Below are 18,349 nucleotides of genomic sequence, written 5' to 3'. Positions count from 1 at the left end.
GACAGGAGCTTTTTATTTGGATTCGTGTCAACCACTATTTAAAAAATTACGTATTCTCCCACTTCCGTGCATGTATATCTATGAAATCTGTATTTTTGTCAAACAACATAATGATCTATTTATAAAAGCAAGAGATATTTATCCGAGAAATACAAGAAACGGCGACAGACTGGTCATTGCACATAGGTTTTTTAATGCATCTTACGGAAAATGCAGCTATGTCATGTGTATAAAAATATTTAATAAGCTCCCTCCCGGCTTACGGATATTACCCCTCCAACAATTTAAAAAGAATCTTTTTACATGGCTAATAGATAAATGTTTTTACTCGATAAATGAAATGTTGGCACATTAGATTAGACTATTTAATTATAACTATAATTGATTTGTAAAATAATAATTCCTATTACACTAAAAATATTGACATCAAAATAATATATACTGTATATAGAATTAAAGTTGATTAGAGTAGGTACATATTAAAAATAATTTTGAATCTATTAATGTTGAATGAATTTGTAATAATAATAATTAGAATATTATATATTTATAATGGTATGTCAAGATTGTATTCATGACTATGTTATTGTATTATTGCATACCGAAAGGTAGAATTTGGAGCACCTAACAATAATAGTTTTAAGATCTGTAAACTAACCCAAATTCGCAATAAAGATTATTGAATTGAATTGAATTGAATTAAAAATCGGGCCTGTTATAGATTTGGCGATTGAAAACTGAGTGATCGACTAACAAATTCGGCATTTTAGCAGATGTTAATTTTAGCAGTACATGAAAACTGTCAAAATGTCAAATTCGTTCAATAGCCATGAAATATTTGACAATTGATCCATACAGTATTAGTAGAATAAGAGAAATAGCTAAACGAAGTAATAAAAAGATTGCATTTTTTTGATAATACCACGAGCGTTATCATCTTTGAAATACGGAATTGCTGATTTGTAAACAGCACACCCGTGTATTGATTATCGGAAACCAATTTTTATGATGTTGTACCATAAATGATACATTATCTAATTTAAGTTTCTATTCAGACGGACCACATTAAAAACTCTGCGCCGTATTTCTCATTGCTGAGTTGCGACTCCTTTCCATTCATAGATGATAATGATATGAACTTTGTTGGGATAATAATGCGGTGGGTTCCCAGATTATTCCACATAGAACTCGACTGATAAAACGAAAGTTAAACTTTTAGGTTTTAACAGTTGTTATGATGTTAGTGATAATAACCGATACCAACGTGACAGCTTAATGTATATTGTAGCTCTAAGGTAAGGAGGAAATGAAAATTACGGATATCCTGAGTCAGTCAATCATCCAGTAACCGACTTGGGTCAACTTTGCTTAAAAATCGCAATCAATTGATCTACAAGTCTCATAAGCATACCACTGCGGCAAAAATCTCGCTAAGCAGGGGTCACATTGTGTAAATGGTCTCGCTGAAGCTGACTAGCTAAGTAGCATTGTTGCAACCATTAAAATAATTGCACGTAAGTGGCAAACCACCCTGGTTTGCTCGCGTTGTGTGTTGTCGATGTGACCCCAATTTCGTCAGTATTGACCGCCCATTCGTCACAGCCGTTCAACTCGGCTTTAAGCTACGGTATGTGCAAATGGGATGCTTCCACTCGTAACTAACTCATTGGGCTGCGTATCATGAAGCCCCGGCTTTTATTACTCTTATCAACTAATTGGCTTTTTGTGTTTTGCAGTCAAGAAATTTTCAATAGCAGTCCAGAATCAGAAAGTTGACAGTGCAGTTAAACCGTGGTATTGCACTTGATTTCTTTGCATTTCTATCGGATTGTTGGTTGTCGCCCCACTGGACTATGAGAGTGAAGGAATTTACCTGTGTTTGGGCACACGCTTGAAATCAGGAGAATATTATTACGTGTGAATATATTTTTGTGGTTATGGTGTGATTGTGGCGCGTATGATATGACCCTTAAACTGATATCAATTGAACGATTTCTAATTACTCATATCTTTCGTGGATTGGTATGGTATTGAGGCACTTGTCCATTGTTGATATCAATTTGGTGTTTCGATCATTTGGATAAGATATACTAGTTTGATAAAAAATTAACTTTAAAATATGTTTAGTAACGACTTAAGTTACTAAAATACATAATTTCACTAACCCACCTATTGACACAACAACCATATAAATGAAGATACCTAGATGATAGACTATAGAACCTGCACAATGTTTTTATAGCTAAGTAATTTAATACCGATAAATTACCTGGGCAAGGTTTACGTAATGCTAATTATATCAGAATTCAGTTTTATCTTCAAATCATTTAATGATGATAATCCCTCGCTAATAATATTCCAAACGTTACCGTAATCCATTCTAATATTATTATTATGATGGTGAAAGTTTGTGTTTGTCTGTCTGCTAGCTTTTCGCAGCCCATCTGCTTAACCGATTTGGATGAAATTTGGTACACAGATAGCATGTATCTCGGAGACGGACATAGGCTATTCTTATCCCGAAAAATTTTCAAAGAGTTCCCAGGGCATTTTTAAAAATCTCAATGCACGTGGATTATTTTACAATTTACAGGCATCATTTTTAGTTTGTAGATAAATATGGGAAACTTATTATTTTGTAATACTTGTAGAATAGTTAATGCAGTTTAACATTTTCAAGCTTTGTTTAAAAGGTCAAACTACAGTTCATCGTCGTGAAATTAGCCAAATAACTGTTAACAACATAACAATTTTAACCAATGTGATTCGATTTGAATTCATGTAAGTCCCAGGTAACTTTGTAAAAATGATAATTATCATGTACTAGCTGATGCCCGCGACTTCGTCCGCGCGAACTTAGATTTTTTGAAATCTCTTTGATTTTCCGAGATAAAAAGTAGCTTATGTGCTAATCCAGGGTATAATCTATCTCCATTCTAAATTTCAGCCCAATCCGTTCAGTAGTTTTAGCGTGAAGGAGTAACAAACATACACACAAACTTTCGTTATATTCGCTATAGTTTTTTTATTATTATTAGGGTAAAAACCCAAAAAAAATTACAAAAATAAAATAATATAATATTTAAATTAAATTCAAAATAGCACACTTGAGGTGTGCAATTTTGAGCTATAATAATATAGCTAATAATCGTAATAGTTATCTTTTCATGTAAGTTTATTGTATCGAACGTCGTGCAAAGGCTACGTCAGCCGTCGCACCGAGGGGTGGAGAAGGCAACAACTCATAAAATTAAGCGATTTGGATGTGAGTTAGTCTAACTGTGAGGATCGTCGCGTTAACAGCTCTGCCGCTCACATAAGCGCTTACCCACACGCTCGCACGCTCGCTCGCTCGTCGTACTTTCGCTCGCAAGCGGTTCCGTGAGCGTCCATTGTTCCCGCCACAATGCGTTGACATTACGAGTACGTTCGGAAACGATTAATTGACGCGATATTACCGCTGATTGTTTTTAAACGTTTCTTAATCTGTGACCTTTTTTTTTTTAATTGGGTTCTTTTTAGTGTAATGTGATTGGATACGGATATACGACCGGTCAGGTGAGCTATTCATTTATTAGATTAGGTTTTTTATTGAGCATTGATTATTATTATTGAATTAATGCTTTAATTTTTTAATTAGCTGTTAGCTGCATACAGTTTTAAATTTTTATTTAATTATATTAAAAAAATTGCATATCTGTTAATTAGATGCCTAGGTTTTCTGTTTTGTACCTATGTGTACAGTGCACATTTAATTATTTTTATCTAATGGCGAATAAATTAATCGGATTTCGGAAAGAGATAATATTGATCTAATACGGACGTTATCGGGTAATCAAATTGATTGATTTGTTGTTAAATTTAACTTTGGTGGTTTAAATTTGGTATTTTTATTTAATACAAGTGTGAATTAAAAATTTATAACACCCCCGACAAGTGAAGGTTACAGTAATTAGAAAAAAGCTGATAACTTTCAAACGGCTGAACCAATTTTTTTGGATTATAGCTAAGAACACTCTCGATCAAGCCACCTTTCAAACAAAAGAAACTAAATTAAAATCAGTTCATTAGTTTAGGAGCTACGATGCCACAGACAGATAGATACACAGATACACACGTCAAACTTATAACACCCCTTTTTTTGGATCGGGGGTTAAAAAAGAGGTTGTATGTGCATGTTTTGTTTAGTTATGCAAAAAGGAAACAGGTGAACTCACCTAGTTGCTTTACCTATTAAATGATATTCAGAAGGTACCTACATAATATTCTGCCAGCTATTTCGCGGTATTAATCAATTTACCTAAACTACCTTTGTAGGTAACATAGAGTTGATAAGTAGAGTCTTTACATTTAATAGGTACTCTTATTATTACAGTTTTTAAAAACTTTTAATCCAACTTCTAGGAGTTCTAGGCAAATCGTGTTACAATTTAGGCTATTATATCATGAGTACGGCAAAAAGTGAGAGCGCCAAAGCTTTGAAAGGTCTTTTCTGTAAAAAGAAATCCATACTAAATGCGAAAGTGTGTGTGTTTGTCTGCTAACTTGACTTTAACGACATTTGGTTCAGACATTGATGTCATAATCACCTATAGATGGGTATAGAACATAGATATAGCTTGCCGGGGAAGGATATAGGCTTCTTTAGGCCCTGGAAAATTAAAGAGTTTTAATTTTCCACGGGATTTACTTATATAAATAACTTAAATCCACATGGACGAAGATGCGGGCATCATTACTGGTACAGAATAGCTTGCATCCTTTAGACAGGCATTTTTTATCCTGGAAAATCAGTTTCCTCGCAAATTAAAAAGCAAAAAAGATACACGCGGACAAAGGTGCGGCTTTTTATTATTATCTGGTAATTAATAAGTTCCTAAGTACCTCTAGTGTGTTTGGATTGGTTAGTTTCTCTAAAGATATAAAAAATTTAGATAAAAGTATCTACCTAATATTGATATCGCAATTCCTAATATAAAATGTGTGGATGTGGACAGATACCTGATTGATAGAAAGTTGCAATAGCCTACAAGTTGTGTAAGTACATTTTTATGATATTGATGTAACCGACAACCGTCGCTTCCCAACTCTATATCGACTGAGGCGAACTTTTGAAAGAAAGTCTGTCCCATCTATCCATCAAATACCTATCTAATGTTTTGACATGTCAAATGATGATACATGATCCTCACAATGTAGATTGTGTACCTAGGTGCCTTTCAAAAGAACTTGTAAGTCTAATTGAATAAAAATATTTTGAATTTTGAATTTCGTTTGAAATAAGAAGAGCATCTTCAAGATAAAACAAAGGGTTTCAAAAAATTTATCCACGTCGACAAATCCGATAATTTTTTACCCAAAATTTTTCCTTTCTTCAAAAATGTTTTTCTTTTTTCGTACCCCTTAGAAGTTGAATTTTCAAAAATCCTTAGCGTATATCTAGCTATCTGCAAGCAAAACAGCGGGATCCGTCCAGTAGTTTGAGCTGTGCGTTGATAGGTTAGTCAGTCAGTCCGCATGGATTAAGGTTTTTTAAAAATTCCTGGGAACTCTGCTTTTCCGGGATAAAAAGTAGCCTATGTCCGTCCCCAGGATGTAAGCTAACTCTGTACCAAATTTCATTGAAATCGGTTAAACTGTTGGACCGTTAAAAGCTAGCAGACAGACAGACAGACACCTTTTCGCTTTTAAAATATTATTAAGTATGGATTAGTAGGTTTGGATAATAATTATGTAGGTATGTACCTATCATAATTTATCGAACAGAATAAGTTAATTACCATGAATTGCTTTCGCAAATTAAAGCAATGATCGTGTTATTGAAACATGGCGACCTTATTGAGTTACGATTACGTTACGAGACGAAATTATGACGTCAATTGAAGCGCGCTGTCAGCTAAATCTATAATAATACATGCCTATATGGATATAACTGTAGGGCAGGTAAAACGCAAACAAATCACTATTAAAGAGGTTAATTAACTATTAAAGAGGCTTCTGATTATAAACTTCCATCTTTCTTGCAAATAAGTTATTATCTTATCTTAACTAAGTAGATTGTCAACCTGTCGTCGGCTCACTACTGAGAACGGCTCTCCTCTCAGAAAGAGAAAGGTTTGGTGGAAGCCCATAGTTCACCACGCTGGCAAGTGCGTATTGGAAAACTTCACATCTTTTCGAGATCATTATGGGGAAATAACTCTCAGGCATGCAAGTTTCCTCACGAAGTTTTCCTTCGCCGTTTAAGCAAGTAATATTAAATTGCTTAAAACGCACATAACTATGCAAAGTTAGAGGTGCGTGTTCAGGATCGAACCCTGTCACCCCGACAAGGAGGCCGATGTGTTAACCACTTAGCTATCACTGCTTTGTACCTGCGATTTCGTCTGCGTGGATATAGGTTATTTTAAGGTCCTGTAGGAACTTTTAACGTGGAGTCTACGTTACAGATCCCGCAAATATAGTTGCCATGATTTACAACGAATAAAAATAATCGATTAGTGATTTTAAGCAAAATTATTCGAAATTAAAGTATCTAGTCGACAGCGTTTGAGCTGTTCAAACGCTAGTCTTTAAATTAAACTTACTAATTGTCAGTCAGTCAGTAAGTTATGGTAGGTAGGTAGGTATCTGTTCCATTTCTTAATAATAATCTTTATAAAAAACTAAGGACTAAAAGTTAATATTTTCCGTATGCTGACGTAGCATTTTTTTTAATATTTTACTAATAAAAGATAAGGTGAATGTGTAAAACTGTTAATCACTGTTAGTAATAATAATAATTAATTAATTGTTAATCTTATCAAAACATTTTGTAATTAAAGATTACATAAAACGATTAATTTCGTATTGTTAACTAGTGTATGAAAATGATTAGGTAAATCATGAATTAATCACTACCCATGTTATGAGAAAGTGTGTTTGTTTGCTGGTTTGTCCTTCAAGGCTTCAATCACGCCGCAAAGCAGAAATAGATTGAGATTTCTTGCGAATGTCACTTTAATTACACTACTTTTCCCCGGAAAAGCAAAAAGTTTCCATAAGTTCAACAAGTGTAAATTAAAAATTTATAACACCCCCGACAAGTGAAGGTTACATTACAGTAACTAGAAAAGAGCTGATAACTTTTAAACGGCTGAACCGATTTTCTTGGATTATAGCTAAGAACACTCTTGATCAAGCCACCTTTCAAACAAAAAAAAATACAAAATTAAAATCGGTTCATTAGTTTAGGAGCTACAATGCCACAGACATACACACACACACAGATACACACATACACACGTAAACTTATAACACCGCTCTTTTTGGGTCGGGGGCTAAAAACCAATATCCACGCGGACGAAGTCGTGGGCCATCAGCTAGTTATACAATATAAATAGCTACATAAAAATATGGACACTTTTACAAAAATAGATTATAAAACTATCGTAGATATGCAATGTTTGAATAATATAGGTACCTATTGAAATAAAATGTAGAGTAATTTTTTTTTGTAGAAATCCATGATACACAAGGAACACGGACTAACAAGCTTACTTAGTAAAATTTAATAAAACCTATCAAAGCTCTTTCCATTGATTAATGAGTGTACCGCTGGTTCTGTCTTAATTAATTTACCTATATCGAGAAAAACCAGTAAAAAACTGCCATCTATGGAAAGTTTTTACCCGACTGCGGCTAAAGCCAAAAGAAAGGGTTATGATTTTAGCAGTCTATGTATGTTTGTATATAAATATGTATGTGTGTGTGTATGTTTGTATCTAGATTCTGTGTGTTCCACCGTAGCACCTAAACTACTGGGCCGATTTTGATGAGTAAGGTGTCAATCGATTCGTCGTAAAGGTCCGGGCGACAGAAAAACAATTTTACTAGAATATTTCAGCGTTTATTAAGACGATCGCAGTCGGGTTTTAGTTTTCAACTTTATCTTGTTAATTAAAGAACTAAGTAGGTACCTACTTACTTACGAGGTACTTTTAATTAAATTTACTTGATGCAAAATTTACGTAAATAGGTTAATACAGAGTGCGTAAATCTGTCAAAATGTCAAATCAAGCTTTTATTATCAATTAATTATAACATTTAATGTGTTTACCGTTAACGTTCATTTAGTTCTTAATATAGATAGAGAAGATGGAGTAAAATAAAACATTGTATTATTTCTGAAAGTAGGCATAATTCGTGTATTGTACTAGAATTCTAGATGCTATAATAGAAAACATGGATAGTCTAGACAATAAAATTCGATACAATATACAAAAAAAAATTAAACATGGACCATTTTCCCACAAATCATTAACAAATTGTTATAATCAAGAACATACCTAATCATTTTGTTGGTTCGCTCTCAGATCTCTAGCCAGACATCCTGTCGGTTGTACCCGGACCAAATTAAATGAAATAATAAAAATCAAAGAGGATTATTAATAAAAAATTTATTAATCCAGGAAATGTAACTATTAAACCTAAGCTTTGAAAATGTCATGAAACCAGCACGTTTTGGATTCGCTACTCCCGACTTCCGTCGTCATCTATTAAAATTATTATCACATCAAATATAATTTGCTTCTCATTTTGTATTAGCAGGACTTTATGTGAGGGGGATAAGGTATGTTTTCGTGCTTGTTTTGGTTTGTGGGTGGCATTTTGTGCTTGGTCGGTAATATCAAAGGGCCCACACACGTCGTGTACGGATTTCCGCAACATTGTACAATGTACGGGCAGTATCGATTAATATTATAATCTGTAGATATCGATTGATATAGGGTACCTACTACCTACCTATTACCTACATATATGTACGGATTGACTAGCGATGCTGTTGTGGAAACTCTAGAGTTCAAACTTCTTTTCAAAGGCAGAGCTTCTTTCGTAAAAAATTTTAAACAAATTATAAGGAATTTATTCGTAATACTCTCCAAGCGACTGATTTATGTAATTTGTTTCATGCTTAGCCTGAAATAATTAATTCTTAACGTATTAAACTCTATTAAATTTTGTAGTTAGGTACGTTCTAAGTTAGGAACTGACTATCTGGTAGCGTTTAGCAAAATTTTCGTGATTTTTTTAATTTTAAAGTAAAACGGACGCAAGGATTTATATACAAATCATAAAACCTCTGTAATTTGTCGGAATATTTTTATCTGAAATTTGGCAAACCACCAACACAGATATTATTATAAGGACCTGTCTCAAAATTTCATTGAGTTTGATTGGTTAATGTAATTCAAATGAAAACCAAAATACGTTTGGAGAGTAGCAAGCGTTGCTTTGGGGAATTCTTAGATATATTATTGTGTATAGGTCCTACAAGGAACTAAGCTTAATAGACTGCCAAAACAGACAAATCTGATCACACATTTAGAAGTTATGGTGGTATAAAGAAACTCACATACATTACATGAACCCTGAAAACATTACCCTTTTTTGGACAGTCGTATAACAATAATAATTGTGCTAGAGTGCAAAAAATTGCCGAATACGTGTCTACAATAGAAGTAGAGAGGATGTCATTCTCTCCGGTGTAATTTCCGAGTATTCCAATATTGTGTCCGAATGTATCGCTCCATCGTATGCGGATTGTGATGCGATGCCTGACAGCGGGCTTTGTTTCAATTAAGCTGCACTAGGGCTGTCAAAAAATGAATATACGTGCTTTTTTGACGTGACAACGTCTTATAATTCGATAGAGCACGCATGAAAAAACATGACTCATGCGGCGTTACCTCGCTCTGAGGCGTTCCATGTAAGGCTTGAAGTGCAAGCGAGAGCGCAGAACGAGCGACAAAGAAGCACAATCGGCCTTTGTTGTCACGTTCAACTATCGTCAGTAAACCGACTTTACAGACAACCAATTTTTTGTATAGACTAGCGCTTGGCTTTAATCAGACCTTGCCTAGAAGTTGTCTATTCACTCTTGACTTGAAGGTACCCATATTAAAATTGGAGGGAAAAACTGATGCCGGAAGGGCGTTCCATATCCTAGCAGTTCGAATTAGAAACGAGGAGGCAAATCGTTTCGCACGTGTCCGTGGAACTTCGACATGTTCATACCTTGGCGATCCATCCAACCATCCATTCATCGAATGGATGGATGTATCCATCGTATGTGGATTGTGATGTGATGCCTGACAGCGGGCTTTGTTTCAATTAAGCTGCACTAGGGTTGTCAGGAATAAATGTCACTTGCTTTAACGGTAAAGGAAAACATCTTGAAAAAACCTGCATGCTGTACCTAGCTACAATAGAAGTAGAGGGGAATAGTGCATGTCATTCAATATTTTGTATTTTAGAACAAGAATAACTGCTGAGTAGGTATATTGCTGTTCTTTTCAGTGGAAAATCCTTTCCAAACCGGCGGTAGAGTCTTGATATATCATAAGTGGCACATATTGTTCTACATAAAATAAATGAATTCATTTAATTTCATGAAATATCGGTTATAATATCTGAAATAATAAATTTAACGGTGAAGGAAAACATGGTGAGGAAACCTGCATGAGAGTTTTCCATAATATTCTCAAAGGTGAGTGTAGTCTGCCAATTCACACTGGGCTAGTGTGGTAGACTACGACCTACACCCTTCTCATTCTGAGAGAGGACCTATGTTCACTAGTAGGCATCCTGATGAAGGCTCTCAACTTTTCGACAGAAAATGAATTATTTTAAAAGCCAATATACCAACGTGCCAACCCTATGTTCACCAATAAAAATCAATCAGCACTCAGTTATGATATTGTATGTTTGTGTGCGTGCGATGAGCGTACAACAAGTATAACAGGGTTGCCAATATTGTGATATACTGTGCCATTTAAGTTTTTTCGTCAAAGTAATACTTTTTAAGAAAGCTTTAGTAATTAATAAAGTTATTTTAAGTAATTGATTACAGAAACTTTAAAATTACTATGAGGGTTTCAAACGCGCCCTGATCTGAAAAGAAGCCTGGAAGAACTGAGCTGGGTGTTTGTTTACTATCACCATTTCACCTTAAAACCTCATTAAAGCTAACAGCTTTAGGAAAGCAACTCATTTTTATCTTTCAAATAATAGCGTTTTCTTAAATATGTTGCTATAAGTTGTTAAAAGCTGACTACTAAATGATCTATTAATGCACATCTCAAACTACCGGACGGATCGTACGATTACGTAGACTCTACATCGGCAAAGAACGGATTTTTGAAAATTCAATCCCTAAAGGTGTAAAACAGGGATTTGTGTAGTCCACGCGGACAAAGATGCGGGCATAAGCTAGTGTTTTATAAATTGTTTGAAATGGTTTTCAGGTTTAATTAATTCCCGTGAATTTATTATTTCGTTTTGGCAACCCTCATAGGTATACACTGTACAGGGTCGATTGGGGGTGATTCAGGGACAATTCGAGGGGTGAATATTACGTGAGCAATGAGCGGGGCTAGATAGGGCACGTCGGTGGAGGAAATACGGATTAGGGAGAGACACTTTCATATCAACGACTCTATTACAAGGCGGAATCGCCACATTTTAGCTTTTGTTATGGTTATCGCGAATAAATTTTCCAATCTATCACTACCCTTATCAAATGCAAAGGTGTGTTTGGTTGTTGGTTTGTTTTGCATCGCAACGGATTGACGTGATTTTATGCATGGTTATAGTTAAAAGCCTGGAGTGACACCTAGGCTACTTTTTATCCCGGAAAATCAATAAGTACCCGTGGCATTTGTAAAAACCAGAATCCATGTGGATGAAATCGCAGGCATTAGCAGGCAGTTTAAAGTAAAAATATAAAAGACTGAGATAATTACTAAATTAAATAATGAAAGTATAATGGTCATCGCATATTACACACGCACTCGACGTTGACTTCAATTCGACTCGATTCACAGTAAGTAAAGCATGGAAATGTGAGTTTTATTTCGTGTCTTTTACGGTGGAATCTTCAACATTTACCTAATTGGAGGAAGTACACTACGTCTGGGTCACGCATTGTTCCCTTCAGTTACCCATTTCAACATTGAAAATTCCACCATTGGGAACACAAGCTCACATTTTCATAGTTTATTGTGCATCGAGTCGGAGTAGAGTCAGAGTGAGTCTGTGTAATGTCTGTGTAATGAATGCGTAAAGAATGCGTAAACCATTAGATCTAAGGTAGAAATCTATAGAGCGCACTTGATTTTGCTGAGACCTAAATTTCAGCTTAAACGAGACAGTTTTAAGCCGCCGATATAGCATTTAACAGACAAACAGTGCCTTAACAGCGAGCAAAGTCAAGTGTGCACTATAGATATCAGTCTAAATTTTGTAGGTTCTCTTTAGGTAGTTAACGTAGACCCTACTAAGAAAGGATTTTCAGAAATTCCACTCAAGCGAAGCCGGGGCGGGTCAACTAATAAATATGTATAGATACAAGTATTAACACATACACCGCAATCAATATAATACACAAATAGGTCACAATAAAACGCCAAACACATGCAGCAAACCGAAATAGCCAACACAGCTCTGCCCAATAACAGCTTACTCACTCAATTAGACTCAAATCGTGCGTTTGTTACAGGAAGCGGCGAAAACACCAGACTTCAAAGCGTCATCCGACATCAAACGACTAACTAGTCAACCCCGAGTGGCTATTAAACGTTAATTCAATCATAAAAACAAACATGAGATATTTTAGTACGATTCGCGGTTAAAAGATACACATGAACGCAGAACAAAGCAACCAAGAACAGATAAATGCTAAAGAAGACACTGGAGACATGCAAACAGTAGTGTCAAGTTACATGACTCCTAACTTAATCACGCAAGCGGACAGACTAATCGACTCTCATAGTTATTCCACTGATACGTATACGGAATACTATGCAGAAGATATAGATAGGTTTTCTCATGAAGGCAGAGATGAGAGAGAAGAAAGAGATGAGAATATTAATGTTGATGAGGATGAAAAAGAAGAAGAACTCGTCATTGCTGATGAGGTCACTGGTGATACAAATTTTGATAATGATAAAAGTTTTGAAGAAAGTTACGTAACACAAGATACTATTAACGTTAGACACCAGTTAGATAGAGGTGTAGAAGTAAGTACTGTACAAGTACAAAATAATGGTGATCCTAATAGAACTGAAGAAAGTGGAGAGTCATGGCATCCACATGTCTATGGAAAACCTCCCAAGAAGCCTACACCTCATACAATAGAATACATATTAGGGTTATCAAAATCAGAAGTGAAAGAACAAAAGCGGTCGACTGTAAGTCAGTTAATGAATGTGAAAAGAAATTTCGATACCAAAAAGACTTTTACGTACCAGGAAAAAGGTACGCAAGTGCCAAACTTGGTGGAAAGAAAGGTTAGTCTAAGTGTCCATAAAAATAAACTGCAGGAACAATTGTTGCAACGTGGTGTGAGAACTAGTGATAGTGATTATGACAAAGTGTTTGGGTTTAAGACTGAAGATCAGCCGCTGAATCTGTCTGTGCCAAAGTCCAAAGACTCGCCTGCATGGAGTCCAGGTGTGGATGAAGATAAGTTTAATAAAGGTACGTAACTTAGGTTTAGACTAAATTATACAATCAATTATTTATTAGAGCTTGGACACGAAGGTTCTGTTCTGTTTTGAACAGAACCTTCGCGTCTAAACTCTAACTCTAGGTTTCCAAATTGTCGAGATAAACTTCGCGATAACTCTGTTCATAATCACTCAATACTTGTGAAACAGATGTAAACTTAACAATCCTTATACGCAGTTATCAACATTTATTTAAAAGCAAGTAATTTTAAGCGATTTAAAATCCTCTGCTTTTTTATTTGGACACTTTTTGTATCGATCCCAAAATGCAATTGTATCCAATCCAATTTTGATTTTAAATTTTAATACAAAGTTACTACCTAAAAGTTACTTAAAGTTTCAGAATAGAATATTTTTATATGAGTAAACTTTTAGAAATGCTTTTGAATCATCAAAAGAATTTACCACTGGTTCAGAATAGCGTTTCTACCGAGAAGAACCGCAAGAAACTCAGCTTTTGAGGCATTCCATTACCTAGGTATGTAATTTTCAGGCAAGTAAAAAAAATCAATTTCATCATTTTCGTTCTTCAATAATTATCAATAATTATATTTTACTAGCTGATACCCGCGACTTCGTTCGCGTGGATGTAGGTTTTTTTTAAAAATCCCGTGGGAACTCTTTGATTTTCCGGGATAAAAAGTAGCCTATGTGCTAATCCAGGTTATAATCTATCTCCATTCCAAACAGCCCAATCCGTCCAGTAGTTTTTGCGTGATTGAGTAACAAACATCCAAACATCCACACTTTCACATTTATAATATTAGTAGGATAAATCTTTATTTATCTTTATAAATCAGTTCGAAATTCATACCGTGGTTCAAAATAAATATGATCTGATAATAATAATAATTAAAACCTCCGCCATGTATTTTCCTTATCTACAACGATCTCTATGTAATACTTATCTATAACATAATAACAATTAGGTAATACTTAATAGTCAATTAATGTAATCACTGTTTATGAAGTTATGAAAATATTGGTTAATGAATTATATGATCCGAATTCCTAACAGATGTATTTTAGGATAATTTATTATCTTCTAGCCGATACCCGCGGCTTCGCCCGCGCGGATTTAGGTTTTTCGAAATCCCATGGGAACTTTTTGATTTTCCGGGATAAAAAGTAGCCTATGTCCTTCCCCGGGATGTATCCCAAGTCTGTACCAAATTTCACTAAAAATGGTTCAGCGGTTGGGCCGTGAAAACGTAACAGACAGACAGAGAGACAGACAGACAGACAGACACACTTTCGCATTTATAATATTAGTATGGATGGATGTAGAATTACAGTGATCGCAAAACAAATAAAAGTTGCAACATGGTGGTTAGCACAGGTCGTAGACTAAGGTCTAAATCCTCAAGCCCGGCGATCTTTTTAGGGTTCCGTACCTGAAAAGGAAAAACGGAACCCTTATAGGATCACTTTGTTGTCTGTCTGTCTGTCCGTCTGTCGTGTCTGTCAAGAAAACCTATAGGGGACTTGACTTCCCGTTGACCTAAAATCATGAAATTTGGCAGATGGGTAAGTCTTATAGCATAAGTAAAGGGAAAAATCCAAAAACTGTGAGTTTGCGTTTCGATCACAAAAAAATATTAAAATATGTTCATGAAGAAACAAGTAGTAATTTCAATGTTCAATGTAAGATAACTGTACCAAGTGGGGTATCATATGAAAGGGACCTGTACATTATAAAACAGATTTTTATTTAGCAAGAAACAGTTAAAAATTATTTTGCTATAATCCGCCAACAGAAAAAATCTGTATGGTCAAACATGCAGTTACAAGCTAAGCACCGCTTACCTCCCCAACCAAGCAATAAAGCCAAGTTCCCAAGCAAGCACTGCCACCACCATTCACATGCACCGGAGCATCCTCAGGAGATTTGGAGGAAATCTCCTGAGGATGCTCCGGTGTCGGGGCGAAACGTGCGTCGAGAGTAGTGGAAAAGTCTTGTGTGGTGTTGCATGTGAATGGTGGTGGCAGTGCTTGCTTGGGAACTTGGCTTTATTGCTTGGTTGGGGAGGTAAGCGGTGCTTAGCTTGTAACTGCATGTTTGACCATACAGATTTTTTCTGTTGGCGGATTATAGCAAAATAATTTTTAACTGTTTCTTGCTAAACATGAACTTCCGCAAAGTAACGCCTGATTCTATCCAAGATTTTTATTTATTTTTATGCATACTTAATAGTTTTTGATTTATCGTGCAAAATGTCGAAAAAAATACCCGAGTACGGAACCCTCGGTGCGCGAGTCTGACTCGCACTTGGCTGGTTGTTTTTCTAATCGCAAAAACATATCCTAATCAATTCTTATGTGGATTTAATACTCAGTTTATTAATACGACTCACTCCAAAGCATTGGACATCGTTATTCGTTCATGTTCAATCGATGACCTATTAAGTGCTTATAGCTTTATTCGCCTCCAGTTAATCGCTTCAAACGATTCAGTTAATAAGCATTGCGATTTACATCAAAGCGAATGCGTTTAAGCGATTACTAAGTATTTATAAACAACATAATATTATGGTAATTACGTTTATGTATGAGAAATGTTAGTATGATAGCCTCGTGGTTAAGACGTCCGCCTTCTTTTCGGGAAGTCGGGGGTTCGGTCCCACGCACGCATCTCTAATTTTTTATTTATTTATTCAAATACAAGTTAGCCCTTGACTGCAATCTCATCTGGTGGTAAGTGATGATGCAGTCTAAGGTGGAAGCGGGTTAGCCTGGAATTTCTACACCTATAATACTCCTTTGGTTTCTACACGGCATCGCTTAGTGGCACGGCTTTGCCAGTAGAGTGGTAAGTTCTAGGTAATTTTTCGGAGTTATGTCCATTTTAAGCAATTAATTAATGGCTTGCTTTAATGGTGAAGGAAAACATCGCGAGGAAACTTACATGTCTGAGAGTTTTTCATAATTTTCTCAGAGGTGTGTGAAGTCTGCCAATCCGCACTTGGCCAGCGTGGTGGACTATGGGCTATGGCTAAAAGTAAAACCTAAGAAGAGAAGCGAGTTGCTTCCTATTTGCTAATTTGAACCGCTAGGATATGGAGTGCCTTTCCAACTTCAGTTTTCCTCTCCATCACACTAATATAATATAGACGAAAGTTTGTGTGTTTGTGTGTATGTATGTGTGAGTATATTTGTTACTCTTACGCGCAAAAACTAATAGACGGATTTGGCTGAAATTTTGCATGGAGATAGATTATACCTTGGATTAACACAGGCCACTTTTTATCCCGGAAAATCAAAGAGTTTCCACGGGATTTTGAAAACCTAAATCCGCGCGAACGAAGTCGAAGTCATCTAGGTTTTAATATAAGTAAGCAAGAGTAAATAGGCATCTTCTAGACAGGCTCCTGTATCATCATTCATCACTAGCCAGCAGCCAAGTGCAGTCCATTTGGTGGATTTGTACGGAACCCTGAAAAAGTAAACAGTATGCTTCAAACAATTACACCCCATGGGCTTAAACGTCGATATAATCATCAAAAAATCCCACACACGCAGACAAATAAACAATCATTCCACGAACCTTGCGGTTGGGAGGTCACCATCAAACCAATTTATCCATTACCACATATCTCCAAAACTCTTTCAATGTAAAATGTAACCTTTGAGCCCAATTAAAGAGTTCATTTTTGTAGAGTGATAGTTTGGATTTATGTTCGTGGATGTCAAAGCAGATGGGCTATAAAGCGGAGGAGTTGTAAATCACAGTCAATTAGTGGAAAGAGCTATAGATGTGGTACTCATGTATTTTTGGCGGTGTAATGATATTAATATACATACATTGGATGCATGTGGACTAGGGATGTCAGGCTTTATCAAAGTCGAAGTCGGGAAAGGAAAGACCCAGTTATGTCAAAATACAATAAATCTGACATAAAACAAATATGACATAACTGGGTCCAAATTTCATATTTTGGGTGTATTATATTCTATGAAAAACTTCATTTCTTTCTTTGAAAGAAAAACCCAAAAAATGTTCGTCTGTTTTGGTCGCAGCTTACAAACTATTTTATAAATTGTTGTTTTCAGTATTAATTATTGTTTAAATACAGTATATCATATTATATGGTACATAATATACCGAAATTTCATATTCCTAACTAGTTAAGTTTTTGCAATGAGATAGCCCCCGTCACAAAAACTGTTAATTTGGACGGCCCCCCCATTTCCTCATTTTATAAGATTAAAATAAAATAAAAATAAATATATTCGTACTCTACTCAATGAACTCTAAACACCGATGGCTCTAAACAATGATACCCAACATGCTGGGGTAAGAAAAAAAATTGTTTTTCGGCTCCTGTTTCATCTACGGGAGCCTCCCTGAAAAATAATTTAATTAAACTACTCGTAATTCAATATTTGGTTTTGGGTCAACGTTCTAACACCGAATAGCAAAATTTCAGGTTTGTTAATCATTTAGTCTACGAGCTAGAGACCTGTGACACGCAGACAGACGGTCGGACAGACAGTCAGCAGAGGGAATGGGGCTCCGTTTTTACCCTTTGGGTACGAAACCCTAAAAAGCATGGATGATTTCAGTCAACAGTTTTCTGTCGTAGTGGGATGCTATGCTATGCTAAGCACATCACTAGAAGCTCGCACGTGGTTTGTTTGTAGAGAATTGTTTATGCTTTGTAATTAGTTTTATTGATTGGCCGTTTAAAAGCCCCGGCGTTATATCATCGGGCTTCAAACAATTGTGGTTGTAAAATGTTTTATTATTGTTCCCAGTTATCTTTTATTGTGATTTCCAGCTGGCTTTAATGTGGTTCTTTATG

General features: G+C 35.6%; 1 protein-coding gene across 1 annotated transcript in view; it reads left to right on the top strand.

Annotated features, from left to right (window-relative positions):
* Nucleotides 1-3,293: 3,293 nt before the first annotated feature.
* The window catches only part of LOC123876721 (homeotic protein deformed), a 77,356-nt gene continuing 62,300 nt past the window's right edge, over nt 3,294-18,349 (top strand). Inside the window, exons 1-2 of the mRNA XM_045923029.1 lie at nt 3,294-3,558; nt 12,539-13,518. Coding sequence (XP_045778985.1) covers nt 12,681-13,518 — 838 coding nt within the window. The 5' untranslated portion in view covers nt 3,294-3,558; nt 12,539-12,680. The remainder of the gene's footprint in view (nt 3,559-12,538; nt 13,519-18,349) is intronic.

The sequence above is a fragment of the Maniola jurtina genome, chromosome 22 (genome assembly GCF_905333055.1).
Source record: "Maniola jurtina chromosome 22, ilManJurt1.1, whole genome shotgun sequence".
NCBI classification, from domain to species: Eukaryota; Metazoa; Arthropoda; class Insecta; order Lepidoptera; family Nymphalidae; genus Maniola; species Maniola jurtina.
Note: the sequence above shows the minus strand (reverse complement) of the source record. Positions and strands in the feature narration are given on the sequence as shown.